Source organism: Leuciscus leuciscus (assembly GCF_965113295.1).
Source record: "Leuciscus leuciscus genome assembly, chromosome: 6".
In the NCBI taxonomy this organism is placed as follows: domain Eukaryota; kingdom Metazoa; phylum Chordata; class Actinopteri; order Cypriniformes; family Leuciscidae; genus Leuciscus; species Leuciscus leuciscus.
Genome location: NC_138730.1, coordinates 42,177,430 through 42,196,872, shown reverse-complemented (window position 1 = coordinate 42,196,872; position 19,443 = coordinate 42,177,430). Strand labels below are relative to the sequence as shown.

The 19,443-nt window shown below is 35.9% G+C and overlaps 1 protein-coding gene across 1 annotated transcript in view; it reads right to left on the bottom strand.

The window, feature by feature from the left end:
• LOC309501349 (uncharacterized protein) overlaps nucleotides 1-19,017 on the bottom strand; it is a gene marked incomplete at its 3' end in the record, with an annotated part of 36,088 nt that extends 17,071 nt beyond the window's left edge. Inside the window, exon 1 of the mRNA XM_082173398.1 lies at nucleotides 18,705-19,017. Within this exon, the coding sequence (XP_082029524.1) occupies nucleotides 18,705-18,903 (199 nt within the window). The 5' untranslated portion in view covers nucleotides 18,904-19,017. The remainder of the gene's footprint in view (nucleotides 1-18,704) is intronic.
• Nucleotides 19,018-19,443: the final 426 nt, after the last annotated feature.

The window sequence follows — 19,443 nt, the reverse complement described above, 5'->3', positions numbered from 1 at the left end:
CTGTTTGCGTTAATTCAACTTATTTATAAAATGACTGTTTAATAGTGAATTCTTGGTGAAAACAATGACGCTGTACTGAAAATTCCACCAATCAGAGAGCTACAGCGAGCAAAGAGCGGCAAACCAGATCTTTAGCTCCGCCCCCTCCCACAAAGCGCTACAAATGATGTAATCGAGTCATCTCCCCATGCTCATAAAACATTTAAATATTTGTAAATGTTTATGCATATTTTGCAATAAAATCAAAACATTTTGTTTCTATAGATACAATAAATAACTTTAAATAATAGTTTTATATTTCTACATCCTTTTTAATTCGATTATGTCATTCGTAATGCTTCATGGGATTCACGTCGTAGCTTGTAGCTGATTGGCTTGGTTCATGGCTTATAGCACTTTAACGAATACTTTTTAAAAATCCCTATGGGAGAAATGAATGGGAAAAATACTTTGTTAAAGCGTTATAAGCCATGAACCAAGCCAATTAGCTACGACGTGAATCATAATATTACAAACTTTGATTTGAAGCAAAAAAGTATATGAAAATCGGGCAAAAAGGCAAAGGCAAAAAAACATAACAGCTATAGTGAGGGAAAGAAGTACAATCCCATGAAGCATAATTTAATTAAAAAACAATGGAGACATATACTACTTCTCATTTAAAAATGTTGATATAAAAACAATTTATTTAAATTTTATTCCAAAATACACACACATATATACACACATATATATATATATATATATATATACACACAAATACAAATTTTGAGAGCGTAGAGATCAACTCGCGTCATTTGCAGTGCTTCATGGGAGTGGGCGGAGCTAAAGAGCTATTTTGGCGCATGTTGCTTTTTCCGACTCTGATTGGTGGAATTTTCTGTAGCATCATGGGTAATGTAGTTTTTCACCAGGAATTCCACTGTAAAACATGATTATTTAAAAAAATAAGCTGAAACAATGTGGTCTGACAGCAGAAGCAGAAGCAAACACCATAGATTAACAACCTCGCAGCTTCGAAAGGCTGCATTTTTAAGCTTTCGGACGCAGATGATGGACCCCTATTTTCCTTGTATAATATCTGTTAGATTGCTCTTTAATATCTCAGTTGTTTCTCAGACAGAAATGAGATTAAATGGAGAACACATTGAGACTCAGATTTTCACTGAAACTCCAGTAATGATCACGTCTCTTCTAGAAAAATCGCAGCAATGTTTTAAACTGTGACCCGAAGTCTTTAATGAAGAGTCAGCTGTACTGAATTAAAGCTGAAATAGATAAAAAATTTACTTAAAATTGAAAAACTGGCAACAAAAAGTTGCCTTGGCAACTAACTGAAACAAGTTGAAGCACTAAAATTACTAAAACTAAAATAAAAAAACGAATTGGTTGAATAGAAATATATAAAATATATAAAAATGACAAAACTACTAAAACTTAAATGAAAACTGAAAATACAAAATAATAATATAAAATAAATGATATGCATATACATACTTAAAGTATGCAAATTAGGCATATAATTCGCTAATATATCGCAAATTGTGCACCGAACAAAAATTCAAAGATCTTGATATGAACTCAAATATTTATATACAAGTTACACACAATTCACAAGGGAATGCGTTTCTTTTCTCACTCTGCATTCTTACTGTAAATCAACAATTTGTACTTGTATTTCTCCTAAGAAACTGCAGAAGACACACCGGATTAAATGAGATCTCTCTAAATTGCAAATGCCATTAAAGAACACTATAGTTTAAGGTTGGTGAATGTGTTTGATTGTGTGTGTGTGTGTGTGTGTGTGTGTGTGTGTGTGTGTGTGTGTGTGTGTGTGTGTGTGTGTGTGTGTGTGTGTGTGTGTGTGTGTGTGTGTGTGTGTGTGTGTGTGTGTGTGTGTGTGTGTGTGTGTGTGTGCATGGTCAGGTGCATTTTACTCTGGTTGCTATGGAGTTGCGCTCACCTGAATGGGTCTTTTCAGAAATCATACACTCTCACATCACATCCTGAAATCAACAGATCTGTGACTGTAACGTCTAAATCAAGAGCGATTCCTGGAGCACCAACACAAATGACCGTACTGATGGATTTCAGAAAGTAAAGAAGGGATTGTCCTTAAGCAAATTTCCATCAAATCCTTATTCTGGCATCCTAGGTCTGGTTTTATTGCACAGTTTCTTACCAATGGTGAAGCTGAATCCGTCGATGCTGAAAGTGGCACTTCTGCCTTTGGTGAAGCCCTTTTTCCGGGAGTCCGTTTCTGACATGTTCTCTGTATTTTGTGAGTTCTCTCTTGTTGAGTAAATCCCAAAGTTGTGCGTATGGTTCTTTTGTCTCTCAGATCTCTCTATCCTGACCTGCTCTCATCTCTTCTTTTTTTTGGCTCATTGTCGTCCTCTGTCGCTCTCATTATTTTCTCTCTGGCTGAATGTGAGTCTCCTCTCAGAGCACTTAGTGTACCAATGCATTTTAAAACACACTCTGCCCCTCTCATCCGCACTACAACTCTGTGTCTGTTCGATGTTCTGCGATGCACATTTGAAGGGAAAAAACGCAGCTTCCTTTTCCTTGCGTATGCGCGCGTGCGATTTTTATCATCTAAACAGAATCAAACCTATTTGGAAGTGCTGGAGATTTGTTGAACACACTCCCAGAAATGTGTCTAGCTGGGCCAAGGCCGTGAGGTTTATGTTATCTATTTTGGTGAAGCATGAATCATTCAATTCTATTCAAAGACAGAATATAAAACTATTGAGACGAGCAGACAGGTGGAGGCCGAGCTGAAATAATAGCTGGAGTTTTGGAGCTTTGATCTTTTTGTCTCTGTGTAATCACAGTGGGATGGGTGAACTCAAACCCCCCGAGGACTCGGTGACGGTTTAATACGTTACTGTCTCACGTCTGAGGGAATGATTAGAGAGCAGAAGACAAGCAGAAAGCTCCTTCACCAGCTCCAAGTCACAGACTAATTAAATAATGTAAAAAAAAAAAGAGAAAAGAATTAAATCATACAGTATAAACCTGTTACTTGGTTAACGGTGTTTAATCTTAAATGGTAAGAATTATAGTAGGTTTATAAACCGGTCAAACGTTTTAGATCGGTATGATTTTTGATGTTTTTAAAAGAAGTATCTTCTGCTCACCAAGGCTGCATTTATTTGATAAAAAATACAAACAAAAACAGTAATATTGTGAAATATTATTCCAATGTAAATCATCTGTTTTCTATGTGAATATACAGTAAAGTGTAATTTATTCCTGTGATCAAAGCTGAGTTTTCAGCATCATTCAGTGTCACATGATCCTTCAGAAATCATCCTAATATGATGATTTGATGCTCAAGAAACATTTATGATTATTATTAATGTTAACAGTTTTTTACATTTTTATTTCATGATGCCATGATGAATAGAAAGTTCAAAAGAACAGCCTTTATCTGAAATGGAAAGCTTTTGTAACATTAAACACTACCGTTCAAAAGTTTGGGGTCAGTAAGAATTGTAATAAAAAAAATTTGTGGAAATAAATAAAATAAATCAATACTTTTATTCATCAAGGATGAGTTAAACTGATCAAAAGTTACAGTAAAGACATTTATAATGTTAGAAAAGATTCTAAAAATAAATGCTGTTCTTTTGAACTTTCTATTCATCAAAGAATTTTGGAAAAAAAAATTACACCACTGTTTTCAACATTGATAATAAAAATCAAATAAAAATTGAGCATCAAATCATCATATTAGAATGATTTCTGAAGGATCATGTGACACTGAAGACTGGAGTAATGATGCTGAAAATTCAGCTTTGATCACAGGAATAAATTACATTTTAAACTATATTAAAATAGAAAACAGTCATTTTAAATTGTCATAATATTTCACAATATTATTGTTTTTTTTTTATTGTTTTTATCAAATAAATGCAGCCTTGGTGAGCAGAAGAGACTTCTTTTAAAAACATTAAAATCTTACCGATCAAAAACTTTTGACCAGTAGGCTAGTGTATACATACGTATAAATATATCACATTTCAAAATACATAAATACATAAAATTTATACACTAGCAATCAAACATATTTTTTTAAATATATTAATACTTTTACTCAGAAAGGATGCATTAAATTGATCAAAAGTGACAGTAAAGACTTTTACAATGTTATAAAAATCTAAAATATTTTAAAATAAATGCTGTTCTTTTGAACTTACTATTCATCTGAAAATCATGAAAAAGTATCACATTTTCCACAAAAATATGAAGTAGCACAACTATTTTCAACATTGGTAATAATCATAAATGTTTCTTGTGCAGTCATGTTTCAGTCATGTGACACTGAAGACTGGAGTTATGATGCTGAAAATACAGCTTTGATCGCTGGAATAAATTACATTTTAACATATTTTAACACAGTTTATTTTAAATTGTATATTTTTTAATTAAATAATATTTTTTATTAAATAAATGCAGCCTTGGTGAGCATAAGAGACTACTTTCAAAAGTTAACATTTTGAATGGTAATGTAAACACTATGTAGAATAGAATAGAATAGAATAGAATAGAATAGAATAAAATAGAGTAGAGTAGAGTAGAGTAGAATAGAGTAGAGTAGAGTAGAATAGAATTGAGTAGAATAGAATAGAATAGAATAGAATAGAGTAGAATAGAATAGAGTAGAGTAGAGTAGAATAGAATTGAGTAGAATAGAATAGAATAGAATAGAGTAGAATAGAGTAGAATAGAATAGAAAAGAGTAGAATAGAATAGAAATAGAGTAGAATAGAGTAGAGTAGAGTAGAGTAGAATAGAATAGAGTAGAGTAGAGTAGAGTAGAATAGAATAGAGTAGAGTAGAGTAGAGTAGAGTAGAATAGAGTAGAGTAGAATAGAATTGAGTAGAATAGAATAGAATAGAGTAGAATAGAGTAGAGTAGAATAGAATAGAAAAGAGTAGAATAGAATAGAATAGAATAGAGTAGAGTAGAATAGAGTAGAATAGAGTAGAATAGAGTAGAATAGAGTAGAGTAGAGTAGAGTAGAGTAGAATAGAGTAGAATAGAATAGAATAGAAAAGAGTAGAATAGAATAGAGTAGAGTAGAGTAGAATTGAGTAGAATACAATAGAATAGAATAGAGTAGAATAGAGTAGAATAGAGTAGAGTAGAGTAGAGTAGAGTAGAATAGAATAGAATAGAATAGAGTAGAGTAGAGTAGAATTGAGTAGAATACAATAGAATAGAATAGAGTAGAATAGAGTAGAGTAGAGTAGAGTAGAGTAGAGTAGAGTAGAATAGAATAGAATAGAATAGAATAGAATAGAATAGAATAGAATAGAATAGAATACTGCTGGTGGAATATATTTCCTTGACTTTACAGTAGAGCATTTTAGGGTTCAGTCAGTGTCTCACTCAAGACTATCTTGGAAACTTATATGGGATCAAAACTAGCAACTTGCAGTTACCACTGAATCCTCTGAGCATTAACCAGTATGCAACACCACCCACCAAACAAATAAATAAATGAATATAAACAGTGGAGATGATGAATGTGATTCTACTATTTCGTGCATTAGAGAGTCACACATTTGAGAAACTGTCCATCCTCAGGCAAAATAAGATATTATTCCTAGCTTTATTGAATGAATATGAAGATGTTTCAGTGTGCTAATATTCTCTGTTTATAAACCGAGATTCTTCTAGAGTCAAGCAAACCTCATCTGGTCTTTCCTCAAAGAGCTTTAATGAGCTTTCAGACAGTCATTACAGAAGTACTGTGTTGTTTGTGTGCTTGTGCGTGAGGTCAGCTGCTCATGTATATGATGTCTCTATTGTGAATGCTGGTCACTAGGCAACCAACCAAGGCTTTTTTCCCACTGCAATAAAGAGATCCTGAGGTTAATGTAATGCAACGAAATGGGCAAAAGCTAGAGCTCCTGTTCATTGTCACACGTCTCTGAGGGAACATATAGAATATACAGTAACTGTTTATATTATTTACAGCATATTCAGTTTGCATATTCAATATGCATTTTAAGGTTTTAACAATGAAAACAAACATTAAATCTATATACTACCTTGACTTTTATAAATCACAAGGTTTATAATGTGCAGTATGAAGGATAAATATTCCTTTTGAAATATGCTAGAAACAATATAATTGTTTGAATTGAAAATGATCTTAAAAAATAGCAGAGGAGCGGATGGAAAACTCTAGTTGGATAAGAGAGCTCGGTTGCTTTAATGGTCTGGAAGACTTTACTGCACATTTCTAAATATAAAGATTGTTGTCATTTTTTTAAAGAAAATTGCTCTTCAAGAGATAATGCTCTTAAAAAATTTTTTTTTTTTTTTTTGCCATAAGCTATTGCTATCTCTTTAAGTTTGATTATATAAAAGTAGTCAAGTCAAGTCACCTTTAGTTATATGAGGCTTTATACAATACTTATTGCTTCAAAGCAGATTTACAGTGATAAACACGAAAAAGATTCAATGATGCAAACAGTTCATTTCATCTATAAAGCAGCTCTAAAAGAAAATAGTGTCATTGTTCAGCTGAAGTCAGTTCAGTGTTGATTCAGTTCTGTTGTAAAGATCAGTTATTACATTAGTTAATTTCATCTATAAAGCAGTTCTGTTGAAAACAGCGATGCCATCGTCCGGCTGAGTTCAGTTCTCAAACAATAGCAATCAATAATATTCTTAAATATTAAGAGTAAGTAACCTGAATCTGAATATAATATCCAACATCAGCTGATACATATCCAGCAAACTATTTGTCCAATAACTCTGCAGCATACCTCATTAAGCTTATGGTTAGCCTAATCATTATTTAAACCTTTTTTAATTAATTGCTTTCAGTGTCGTGTGGCCAAATTCTTTGCTAAATAAAAAGTAAAACAGTAAAAAATAAAACGATATTCCACTGTTCTTTAGAGGCTCTCAATGGTTTTGCTTAAAGATTTTGCTCATTTCTAACGTGATGGATGGATGGATATCCCTCATCTGACCACAAGAGGGCGACACAACACCCTTAAGGATGATGGAGGATCGTCAGAGTCTACAAATATTGACGCTCCAGCGCCTCTCCGCTTCTTCCTGATTATGATACATAAATGTGAACATCAGTCTGAACAACAGTGCGATCTGAGACTGTTCTGAGCTGTTCCCAAGCCTGTTGCCGTGGCGACGTACAGCGCGTGCTCGCTGTGATTCCCTCATGCTGAGGTCGATGATGTCACAGACTGAGCGGAAATGCGCTGTTAATTAAAACCACCAAATGTTCTTTTACAGATAGATAGATAGATAGATAGATAGATAGATAGATAGATAGATAGATAGATAGATAGATAGATAGATAGATAGATAGATAGATAGATAGATAGATAGATAGATAGATAGATAGATAGATAGATAGATAGATAGATAGATAGCTTTAAACCGCGAACCGGATTTGTTTGCATCCTGAATAGTTTTCAGTTCAGGAAAATCCTTTAGTAGGCTAGCTATATATAATTGAATATAATGTATGATAATGCAATGGGGGAATATTTGAGGGGCCTGATAATGCCAAATGTATTATGCTACCAGTAAAAAGTGGCCTACATTATTTTTAAACATATCTAGTCAGTGACAGAGTGCAAGCATATTCGTCTAAAATAATTCTGTATTTTCAGCTTCAGAATCATGATTATTTTTATTCTGGTGTCTCCATTGTCCTGTGCATTGGGTTTCCAGCACCAAGTCCAAGCCTATTCATTTACACCCACAATGTAATATCAAATTTTGCATTTTAAATCAAAAGTCAATTTTTTGTTAACCTTTTATCATACGTCTTGGAGTATCGCAATAATATCGTATCATGAGTTCAGTATGGGTATCATGTTACACCACCACCATCAGGTTTATACATTATACACTATAACTGCATTTATTGTACAGGGTCAACATATTACAAGCTGATATTTTTGTTACTTTTAGTAAAAAATAAATAAATAAAAACTTATATGAACAATATTTTAAATATATTTTTAGAATTTTTTTTCTAATAAGCCCCTGGAATTTATATGGCATTGAATGGGCTTGTATTGACAAAAACTATAAAACAGTCGAGCCTAATATTAGGGGTGCAACGGATCGTAGTTGATCCCTGATCCATCCGGACCAGTCCCCACGGTTCGGCACGCATGTGATTTGCAGATTAACTGCAAAGTTTAACCTTCATAAAGTGAATGTTTACCATTTGCACGCGTTTTGTCTGGGCCAATTTACACATTCAAGCAATTTTAAACCATTCAAGCGCAAGAAGAGGCCAAAGATAATTGATTCCTCTTTCGTGTCTCCTTGCGCTTGAACAGACACATACACACAAAATTATATATGTATCGAGTCATGTCATGGAGGGTATCGTTACACCCCTAAAAAACACTGATCTAAAACAGTGCACCTCAGCATGTGTGTGTGCCACAGGATGACTTTAAAGGGGTCATAGACTGGATTTTTTTATTATTTTATAATGTTTCCTGGGGTGCCCTTATAATGTTAGTATGATTTTAACATCAACAATTGTCATAATTTATAAATAAAAGGCATTTTTCCAAGCCTGATTTTAGCCTCTGATTTGAACGCTCTGTTTTAAGGGGCGTGTCTGCTGTGAGACTTCAGTGTAAACGCCCACTGCTGTGATTGGCTGACATGTTTGCATATGAAATAGCTGGTATAACATGTGGAACTCTCTCTAAAACTTTTACTACTACAGCTATCGATTAGGAATCGTGAAAAGTATTGATCATGATCTATTCCCATCACATGAAACGTTGCAGTGATGAGCATTGAGCAGATGACGGACAGTCTGTTGATCCCGTATGAAATTACACCTCTGGCTTTCACCAAATATCAATGCAAACACAATGTAAATACAGTAAAAGCTTCGTTGTACTGTACATTGTAACAGCTTCATGATTTTGTGATGATTGATTTCAACGAGTTTTGGCAAGTGTCCAGATAAACTCGCGCTGTTTGATTGACAGCTTGGGCAATTGGAAAGGGAGCGTTCTTTGATCGCTTTCTTTATATAATTTAATCACAGTTTAAATAAGATTATTTTCACCCTACTAAGAGAAACGACGTGAAGTTGATTGTTTAGTCACTGCATGGCTTGATTTACTGATGCATAAACAGTATTGAACGATATTTTGAGAGATAATCTGTCCGAACTTGAATAATTACATCAGAAACCACTGATCACAGATCAGACATTAGAATAAGCATTACTACTTACATGTTTGTGGCGTTGCTGGCAGATCCATATTGTTAAAGTCTGTTTGCAAAGCCTCCGCCGAAATTTACCAAATAATCCACAGTGAAATACACCGAATACAGACAAATAATGCACTGATGAGACATTCACATTGTTGGGGGGAAAACCCATTATCCTAGCATTAGGATCGTTTGAAAGGTATGGTATTGATCCTGTATCGATCTTTTCTCGTTCTCATGTCACTGTTAAGGGGATACTCCACTTTTTTTGGAAATAGGCTCATTTTACAACTCCCCCAGAGTTAAACAGTTGAGTTTTACCGTTTTCGAATCCATTCAGCCGATCTCCGGGTCTGGCGGTACCACTTTTTTAGCATAGCTTAGGATAGATCATTGAATCAGACAAGACCGTTAGCATCTCTCTCAAAAAAATGACCAAAGAGTTTCGATATTTTTCCTATTTAAAACTTGACTCTTCTGTAGTTATAATAATCAAGAAACTTTGCTGCCGTACCATGAGTGCAGCAGGCGTAATGATATGTCGCAGCGCCTGAAAATAGTCCCCAGCTCGGTAACTTCCAACGTGATCGGTACTAAGTTTGTCTAACCCAGAGCCATAGAGAGAGAGAGTTGCGACACTCCCATAGACCTCCGTTGTAAATAATGGCGGCGCTTTTAACCGCCTACTTCCGGGATATGAAGATCGGAATAGTTCCAAACACTGTCATTTGGGCGTTGGACACCATTCACTTACATTGCTGCGCGTCGAGTTGTTCCAGAGTTAAGTTGCCGAAATATCGACCTCTTTTGAATTGTCAACTGTCTATATTGTATCAGAGGCCCTTTGCGATGCTTATACTGGTCTTCATTTGTACATGCACAGCGTAATTATTTATATTTTATGTTGGTTGTTTCAACCAATTTTCAAGCACTGCCTGCTAGCTAACGTTAGTTAGCTAGCGCGACTTCGTCAGCTAAGAGTTCGGTAATGAATCGCTACCACCTTTATAGCAACTTTTATTTAATTTAATTTTTTGGGATATACTAACTTTTCATTATGTTATTATTGTCTTGAGTGAAGCGGCTTGTGAGAACAATGCTGGACCTTTAGGATTGTTATGGCATCACCAGTCCTGTCTGTTTCATGGATCACCTGCCCCTGGTTTTTGTTTTTCTTGTTCACACACACAAGCACACATTTTTGTTGTCTGTCATTGTTTAATAAAAAATATTTTATTTGAAAACCTTCATTTGTATCAGCCATGCTTAAATTCGTTTTTAATCTGTTATAGTTTTGATAATGTGTATGGCCTTAATCTTAAAATAATATTCTTAGTCTTAACATGATCATGTTTCACGTTGTGGTCCTGGGGGTGGCCACTTTCATCAGAAGAAGTGAGCTAGCTTCTAAGCGAATTCTGAACGGACCGCCACGGCAGACCTCTTTGCGTGATCACGAAGGTAGGCTAATGGCTGAATCAAAATTTATAAGCAAAATCACGGGAATCAATAGCCTAATACAGCCCAGTTGTGCTAAAATAAATATCATGAGACGTCCATCATCAGATGAATGATGATAAGTTAGAGCCGCTAAAGCCAGTGCTACTACCCATGCGAACATGAACACTAAGCTTTTCCCTCCAAAAATATAGCTTAAAACTTATCTCAAAATGCAAAACTGACATTAACAAAATGCAATAACAGCTGAAAAAGTACTTGGGTGTGTGTTTTATTTTATATTTACCGTTCAATAATGCAATCGCTGCTGTCTGTCCCATAGAAGAACATGACAGCCAGCGTACGTTTTGGAACTATTGGGGCTTACATGAACCACGTGACAGCCATAGCGGCGACATCAAAGAGTGTCGCAACTCTCTCTCTCTATGGCTCTGGTCTAACCTATTAGACCTATTTTCAGGCGCTGCGTCATATCATTACGCCTGCTGGACTCATGGTACTGCAGCAAAGTTTCTTGATTATTACGCAGGAATGAGAGTATAGTTCCTTGCCATATCAGCCAAGAAAATCGCAACTTTTCATTTTCCGTCGGTCTTAGTACACGATGTAACCACAGAAGAGTCAAGTTTTAAATAGGAAAAATATCTAAACTCTTTGGTCATTTTTTTGAGAGAGATGCTAATGGTCCTGTCCGATTCAATGATCTATGCTAAGCTATGCTAAAAGTGGTACCGCCAGACCCGGAGATCGGCTGAATGGATTCGAAAACGGTAAAACTCAACTGTTTAACTCTGGGGGAGTTGTAAAATGAGCCTATTTCCACAGCGCTGTTTCACTTGCTCTACACTATCACACTAAACTGCATTTGAGTGTGTTGAAAGTTATAATGTTCTTCTATGTGTTAGTTTGTCTGTATGAGACTAGCAGTAAGCTAGATCAACATTAGAATAACATACCGATCATATTCTAACATTTTATCATGTTGAGCTATATAACACTGATTACATTTGCGCGTTTCTGTCAAGTCGAAGTTAGTCACGGACGTGGAGCTCTCGGCATCTCGAAAAATGCCACGCTGATATTGATCCTCGTTTTCGTTCTCCTTTTGTCCCAAAGTCTGCTTGCCATGATCCATAATGTTTGAACGAAACAACAACAGCGTGAGCGTGCCGCTAGACGTAACGCAGTTGTCCACGTCTGTCGCCATGGTTACTATAGCAGTACGAGCGGAAACCAGGGATAACGCGGATATTAACGTCATTGAAAGGCGACAAGTGAACATGCACAAGCTATTATTTAAAATTGGAATTTCTCTGAAATTAAAAATCTTTGGGAACTTTTTGGATATTGTAAGTACACAACTGCAGGAAATACATCACACTGTGCAAGTGATTTTTGGATATTTTATTACAAAAATCTTACATATTGTAGCTTTAACATTATTTTAAATTAGATAAAAGCTTGAAAATATACTAAAACAGCTACAAAATAAAATGTAAGCTCACATTTCTTAGTTTAATTCATGCTCTCAACAACTGTCATTGTTATTTATGAACCAGTCGTGGTCTTGGGAAACAAGGATATGTGAGGAAATTTGAAAAGTGTGCTTTCTAGACCTACAAAAGTCATGGAAATTAATCAAATCTTAAACAGTCGTGGAACTTTTATAAAGAAATAATATTTTTATTTGAGTTATGTCAATCTGTAAATATTTTATCCAGTAGAAATTGCTATTTGTGTGTTAAAAATATTTCTGCAAAAATTCCGTAAATCATTAATCAAGAATGCTATAAAAAAAAACATTAATATTCATTAGTAATAAAAAGTGTAAACCCTGAATAACAATTAGTTATTGAAACTTCATCATTTTTTTTATATCATTTTTGTATTGATATACATGATTATAATAACTATTTAATTAAAAAATATATTTATATGTATTGCCACTCCCGGATTTTGTAAATAAAATAAAAAGTTAGAAAATAAGCAGCTTTGTCATTATAGCAGATGTAGTAGAAATATCTTCAAGGGCTTTCCAATATTGTCTTGAGAGAACCACTGACCTAAGTTGTCTCCATACTTCTGCAAGTCACAATCTGTGTATTTCTGCTCCATCTGTTCAGACAAATCACTCATTATTTAAATAACAAAGCCCTAATTATTCATAGCAGGTGCCGGTCTCATCCTCAGACATGCAGACGCGACTCAGTTAGACACGCTACATAATGCAGCTATCGTAAAAATATGACTCTGGACACCTTAAAACACTCCTTACACCAAACTGCACATCTAACTGAACTCTTACATCTACCATATAACACTGAGCCGATTGTGTTTTGTTTTGATCTAAACGTAACATTCGGTCACTGTGTTGGTTAGTGTCTCCCCTGTGGCTCTCTAGAGATGCAACGCTGTAAAGGGAGAACAACTAACAGCAGGAGACTTTACTGTCACTGGTTTATGGTAACCATGAAACATTGAGCTACTGGAGATATTTTAGTCACCCTCGAGAGGTCAGGTGAAAAGGGGACAGAGAAGTGGCATATTGAAAAAGGAATCCTTTAAAACTTGCTGATTTTAAAGACATTATTTTCTTTATGTATCATACCCATTTTCATATATTGTTATGATGATGTCTTCCCCTTTGCATATACACTACCGTTCAGTCCAGGGTCAGTACGTTTTTTTTTTTTTTTTTAAGGGCTCATTACATGGATTTTTATTTTTTATTTTAATATGTTCCTTAAGGTTCACTTATAATTATATAAAGTTGCTTACACAATGTGAAAAAATATATTTTCAACCCTCATTCTGAGCCTCTCTCTGAAATGATCAGTTTTTAAGGGGCGGCTCCTTTAAGGCTTGTCAGTAAATGGCCACTGTTATGATTGGCTGACGTCATTGCATAGGAAACAGTATCAACGCCCGCTCACATGTGTGCAAGTGTTTTGAAAACATTATCCATATAAAACCATAATTTACAAAGCATTATGAAATCAGTTACGTACGGTTTGTAATGCAGTTCCTGTCAGATCTCATCTAACAAAAGTTTATTTGCGAACTCTCCATTACACTGTACCTCGTTTACAAAACAAAATGCTCCGAACAAACATATAATCCTCAGACGTGATCCGTAACGCCATTAAAATAAACCATCCACTTGTTCCTGACACTGGTGTCCTTCTAAAGTCTGCACAGAAACGGACGCGTCAAAGCAAACATTCTTTAACTCTTTCATTTGTCCTGTTATCGGCAGACTCGAGCACGTGGAGTTTGTCAGAATCTGAACGTACATCTGTAAACTGTATCCACTAGACAGCGTCAGTGTTTAATGGGTTTATTTGACGTAACGCTCACATCCAGTGAAAGAAAATGACAGCCGTTAAGCGACTGAACACCAAGTGGGAGGAGCCTATGATGCGATGATGTATAATTATTAATAATCAATGTCTTGCTCTGGTGGCAGGTATATGCAAATGTATTCGCCCGTGTGACGTCACAAATCCCACAATATTCAAACACGGCATTTTTGGAGCTTGATTAAAAAGTGCTTTGTCAAGGAGGACGTTTTAAGCTCTGAAACTTGCAGGAATGTTTTAATGGTGAAAAAAAGATCTCTTATATGTCAAAAGATCAAAGCAAATTTGATGTCTCATGTCATGACCCGTTAATACTTTCATTCAGCAAAGATGCATTAAAGGTAGGGTAGGTAATCCTGTTCAGAAACACTTTTTTTTATACTGGGTGAAAAAAATCAGACCTCTGTAGCAGCTGCAGGACAGTAAAAACTCTGACCAATCACTGCCATTCGGTGCGAATGTAAAGAACCAATCAGATGCCTTCATGTCTCGTGCCCGCCCCGAGCCCCACTGCGCGCGCTGCCCTGCGTGCACTCATCACATGTCACCGTTCCCAGAAATATTCAGCTCAAAGCACCTGCATATGCAGTCAGCGAAGGCAAACAAGGCAAAAACTACTTCCTCGGACCCTGCCCGCACTCTTGAACGACCTCCTCTGCTTCGCCCTCAACCCCGGACCTGTCCTCGAGCCGACGATGCGGTACTTTTCTCCGGACTCGGAGTGTACGTTAGTCTTCATTAGAGTCAACAATGTTTTCATCATGGAAACTCTTACATGCAAAACACCGTATATGTTATGAATCTTACACGAAATTCACCTTCATCACAGTGTAACTGATGGTAATGGAAAAACGTGTATCAATGCAACCTGTTTTTAGTTTTGCCTTATAAATATAGCTCGTTACCGAATGAAACTTTACCATTATCGATATGCTAGCTTGATAGTGAGTACTAAAAGAAATCTTATTTGTTTATATTCATAGTGATAAAGTTAGGTATTTTATTACATGTGATTCTGACATGATGTCACTGTATGTACTGCGCTCCTTCCTCTCCACTCGTCTCAGGTAATAAATGCGTCTTGTTCCAGCCTGAGCGTTTGGCGTCGCGCGTTCATGTGTTTTGGGGGCGTGGCTTTGGAAGGAGCTCAGAAGGGAGGGGGTGGAGTGAATGGAAATAATGAGCTGTGTTTATTGCAGATTAAAAGGTCTACAGTCACTCGATTTTTATATTTTCTTTTTCAGAGTACTTACATTTTAATTATGTATTGGTATATAAAGACAGTTTAAACAAATTTGGAATGTTTTTTTTTTAGAAAAATGATTACCTACCCTACCTTTAATTTGATCAAAAGTGACAGTAAAGACAGTTATAATTATAAGATTTCTATTTTAAATAAATGCTGTACTTTAAACTTTTTTGAACTTTTTATTCTATACATAAACATCATGAATTTTTTTTATCAGTTTCCACAAAAATATTTCCACAAATAATACTGTTTTCAACATAGATAATAATCATGTGGCTGATGAAAATTTGGCTTTGCCATCACCAGGAATAAATTACATTTTAAAATATATTAAAATACAAAACAGTTATTTTAAATTGTAATAATACTTCACAATATGTTTTACTGTATTTTTGATCAAAACAATTATTTTGATCAAAAATCAATAAAATTATTTCCGACCCCAAACATTTGCATGGTAGTGTTTCTAATAAATCTATTAAATAAAAATGTATCTGGCATTTTCGATAGTAGACAGCAATTATAAAAATAAACCTTGAATGGTCATGTCCATTTTAGATTTGTGTAAAAATCCGTCTCTGAAAAACCCTCGTGCTTTATAAAGCATCAGGAGCCAGTGTTATTCTAACATCAAAGAGTTCAAACATAAAAAACACGGATCTGCACCCTTCAAAAGAACTGTAGCGGCGCATCATTGATCATCCCATTATGGAGCGTTTTTCTCATCTGTTCCACAGAAGTGCCTGAACTCTCTAATGTGCAGATAAATGGATGCTATCACCCCGTGTTTTGACCCAAAATGAGCAGACACCTGTTTCCCACCCGTCTCATAAAGGCATGTGCTGAAATTCCACAATTACCTAATAGAGGCAGATGAAAACAGTGGCTCCCGAAAGAGTATGTGGACAATTCAGCTACACTTATAAATATATGAATGTCATTTAAAAAATAAAACATTAAAACATTACTATTAATTAGTTATTATTTTCAAAAAATAAAATTACAAATATTTCTTACAAACTCGGGAAGTACAACACATTTTCAAAGGATTAGATTACGCCCTTTTGGTCTGACCAAAACTTGACTTTCATAAAAGGTCAAAGTTGTTCCTCTTTTCTAAGTTGCTTTGATACATAAATGTAAATGTCAAAAAGACCTAGTGTCTGAAATTGTGTCCTGTCAGAGTATGTACTGCGGTTGAAGAACTTACTTCTCATCTGTTAATGAAGTACATTCTGCAAGTATGCACTTGTGTAGTATGAATACAATTAATACATATTATACCATGTTGAACTTGTGTCAGCCACGTTACTATTTAGACATGCTAATTATATAACATGATCGTCTGAAATCACATACTGTATTGTAGGTAGTAATACATTTGGTTTGAAACTTACTTCACTGCCATTAAAAAAGGCATGTTCTATATAGTATGAATGTGTGTAATTTTTGGCCCTGTCCCAATTGGAACGCTGAGCCCTCACAATGTTCCTCAGAGTCCACACTTTCGTGACGTAATACCACTTTGACTATTGGGTTGAAGTCTGCTGCGGGCTCAGCAAAAGTGCGCATCGCGGGTGCGTATCGGCTAAGGGTGCTCCGATTGATCGGGTGCCGGTCGTTATTGGCCGATAATAGCTTTATGTAGTTTGGTCGGTGTTCTCTCTCTATAAAAGCCAATGAGAAGAGCCGATTAGATGACGCAAAACTCCTGAGACAATTTTTCGCTGCGAAAGTGATAGGCTGTTCTCTTCATTTTTTTAATACTTAAAATACATTGTTGTTAAGAATAGCTAAATAACCCCAGTGGGTCTGTTTGAAGCCTTCTATTTATCATGTAGTATCATTTATTTCGGTGATCCGTATCAGCCAATATGGCTTCCAGTGATCGAAAATCGGTGATCAGCCCCAAATACCCTGATCGGAGCACCCTTAAAATCAGGCACAAAGGGTGTGTTTGCAAGCACCCTTCTGAAACCTAAAATGGCAAATGGGACACCCTACGGTCTTGTGAACTTAATGGAAATACTCACACGGCAGCCAATGTAAGTCCACAAGAGCCGCAAGCACAAAAAGTGTGCCATTGAGTCCAGGGCATTGAACGTACTACATCCGCCATGTTGTCACCATCATATGATATACGACATCAATGCGTCACTTCACTGCCATTCACAACTTCTCTCCCGTAGCCTCATCCCGTAGGAAAGTGTCCATCAGATGCGCACTTCAGAATCTCACCAGAAATAGTAGGTCATTTGATTACTTTTCATCTATGAGTATGAACACTATGAATTTGGACATACTACTCAGCTCAAATACTGATTTTTGCCCACTGTATTGAATAAAAGTAGGCATATTTGAACGCAGGGAGTGACTTTTATTATGACTTTTTTTTTTTTAGCAGAGGAAGGGTTTTTAACATTAATGTTTTAAAACAAATTTTTCAATTCTTCTATTTTTTTTATGTACATTTTTAAAAAGAATTTCAACCTTTAAAAGCCTGTATACCAATCTCTGAAAGTTGGGGTGGCAGTGGCTCAGTGGTTCATGTAGATTGTCTACAAACCGAAAGGTTGGTGGTTCAATCCCCGGTTCCACCTGACAAAGTGTCGAGGTGTCCATGAGCAAGACACCTAACCCCAGCTGCTCCCGACGAGCTGGATGGCGCCTTGCATGGCTGACACCGCCGTCGGTGTGTGAATGGGTGAATGTGAGGCTATGTAAAGCGCTTTGGTGGCCATAGGTCTGTGAAAGCGCTATATAAATGCAGTCCATTTACCATTTACCATTTGTATACCAATCTCTGAAAGTTACACCAGCTCCTTGCTATTTTTTACTTTAAGCCCCACAAAAATGTATATAAATTCAGAAATTGAAAACATTTTCAGTGTAAGTGTATTTAAATCATTTTGGTATGATCTGTATTCTGAATATTCTAAATAGCATCACATTTTTAATCAAGAGTTTCATACTTTAAGAGATTTTTAGTTACACCACCTAGCCATCAACTTTAATATATAAAAAAAAATATTCAGAAATTAAAAACATTCCTAATAAAGTAGAACGAGAACACTATAGACATTTTGAACTGTATTCTGAATAACTTAATGGACACAAAAAAACCAGGGTTTAAGGATAAAAGGATGCCACTTTATTTGGGGTTTTGATATTTTTATATTTAGTGTAGGCTAATGAACTTTAGCTATTGTTAAGAGCTATAACTCCAAATACCAGCCTACTTTTGAGGCTACTGTAAACAAAACAAAACAATAAAACAATTCTACCAATAGAAATCCAGCAATTTCAGCTTTTATATGCCTTAATATAAATGAGCAGACTCACTAGACCGTCCTCCATAAGAATATGAAACATGACAGAAACTTAAACTGACCTGTTGCAGATGCAGGAAACTGTGGCGTGTTTGCTCTGGATGTGCAGTTTGTTTTCTGCACCAGCGGTTCTTTGCTCGTCTGCTTTGCGATCACACCTGACCCGGTCCGCGGCTTCCCGTCCGGCTCTTTCTGCGGCTCCGAACCCACTTTAACCAACGTGTTCCGCGACTTGGTGAAAGCTGAGGTCACTGAGCCCATCTCTGCCGAACAACCTTCAGCTGACTGAACGTCTGCTTGGGAAAGACAGTTACACACTCCATGACTCTGATTCAGGCACTGTCATTGCTGTCTCGTCCTCATAGAACTATGGTACAAAGCAAACTGTGTCCTCTGAGCGTGGATAATGAACCACCCTTTTGTATTCGGTTCAGTCTATTTGCGAGTCATTTTGTCAAACAGAGGCGATGGAACCAGCGGAAATCTCCTGTGCGCTTTCCCGAGAGAATGCGCGCGGTCGTCACACGTATAAAGTTAGTTTGGCAAACACGAGTCCCTGGGGGTCACGAGCGTTGAAAACAAGCATCTTTAATTACTCTGTCAAGTGTATTACATTAATGAAATCCGACATTGTCGAGTTACGAATATGCAATTACATTCACAATTAAAGTGATAAGAAATCATATTTATAAAGGGGAAATTGACATTAGTAAGCAATATTTCTCATTAGCTCAATTTGTTAATTTGTTCTCCCCGTGTGTTCACTTTAATTCAGTGTTTTTACTAAAGTGTATTTCTGAT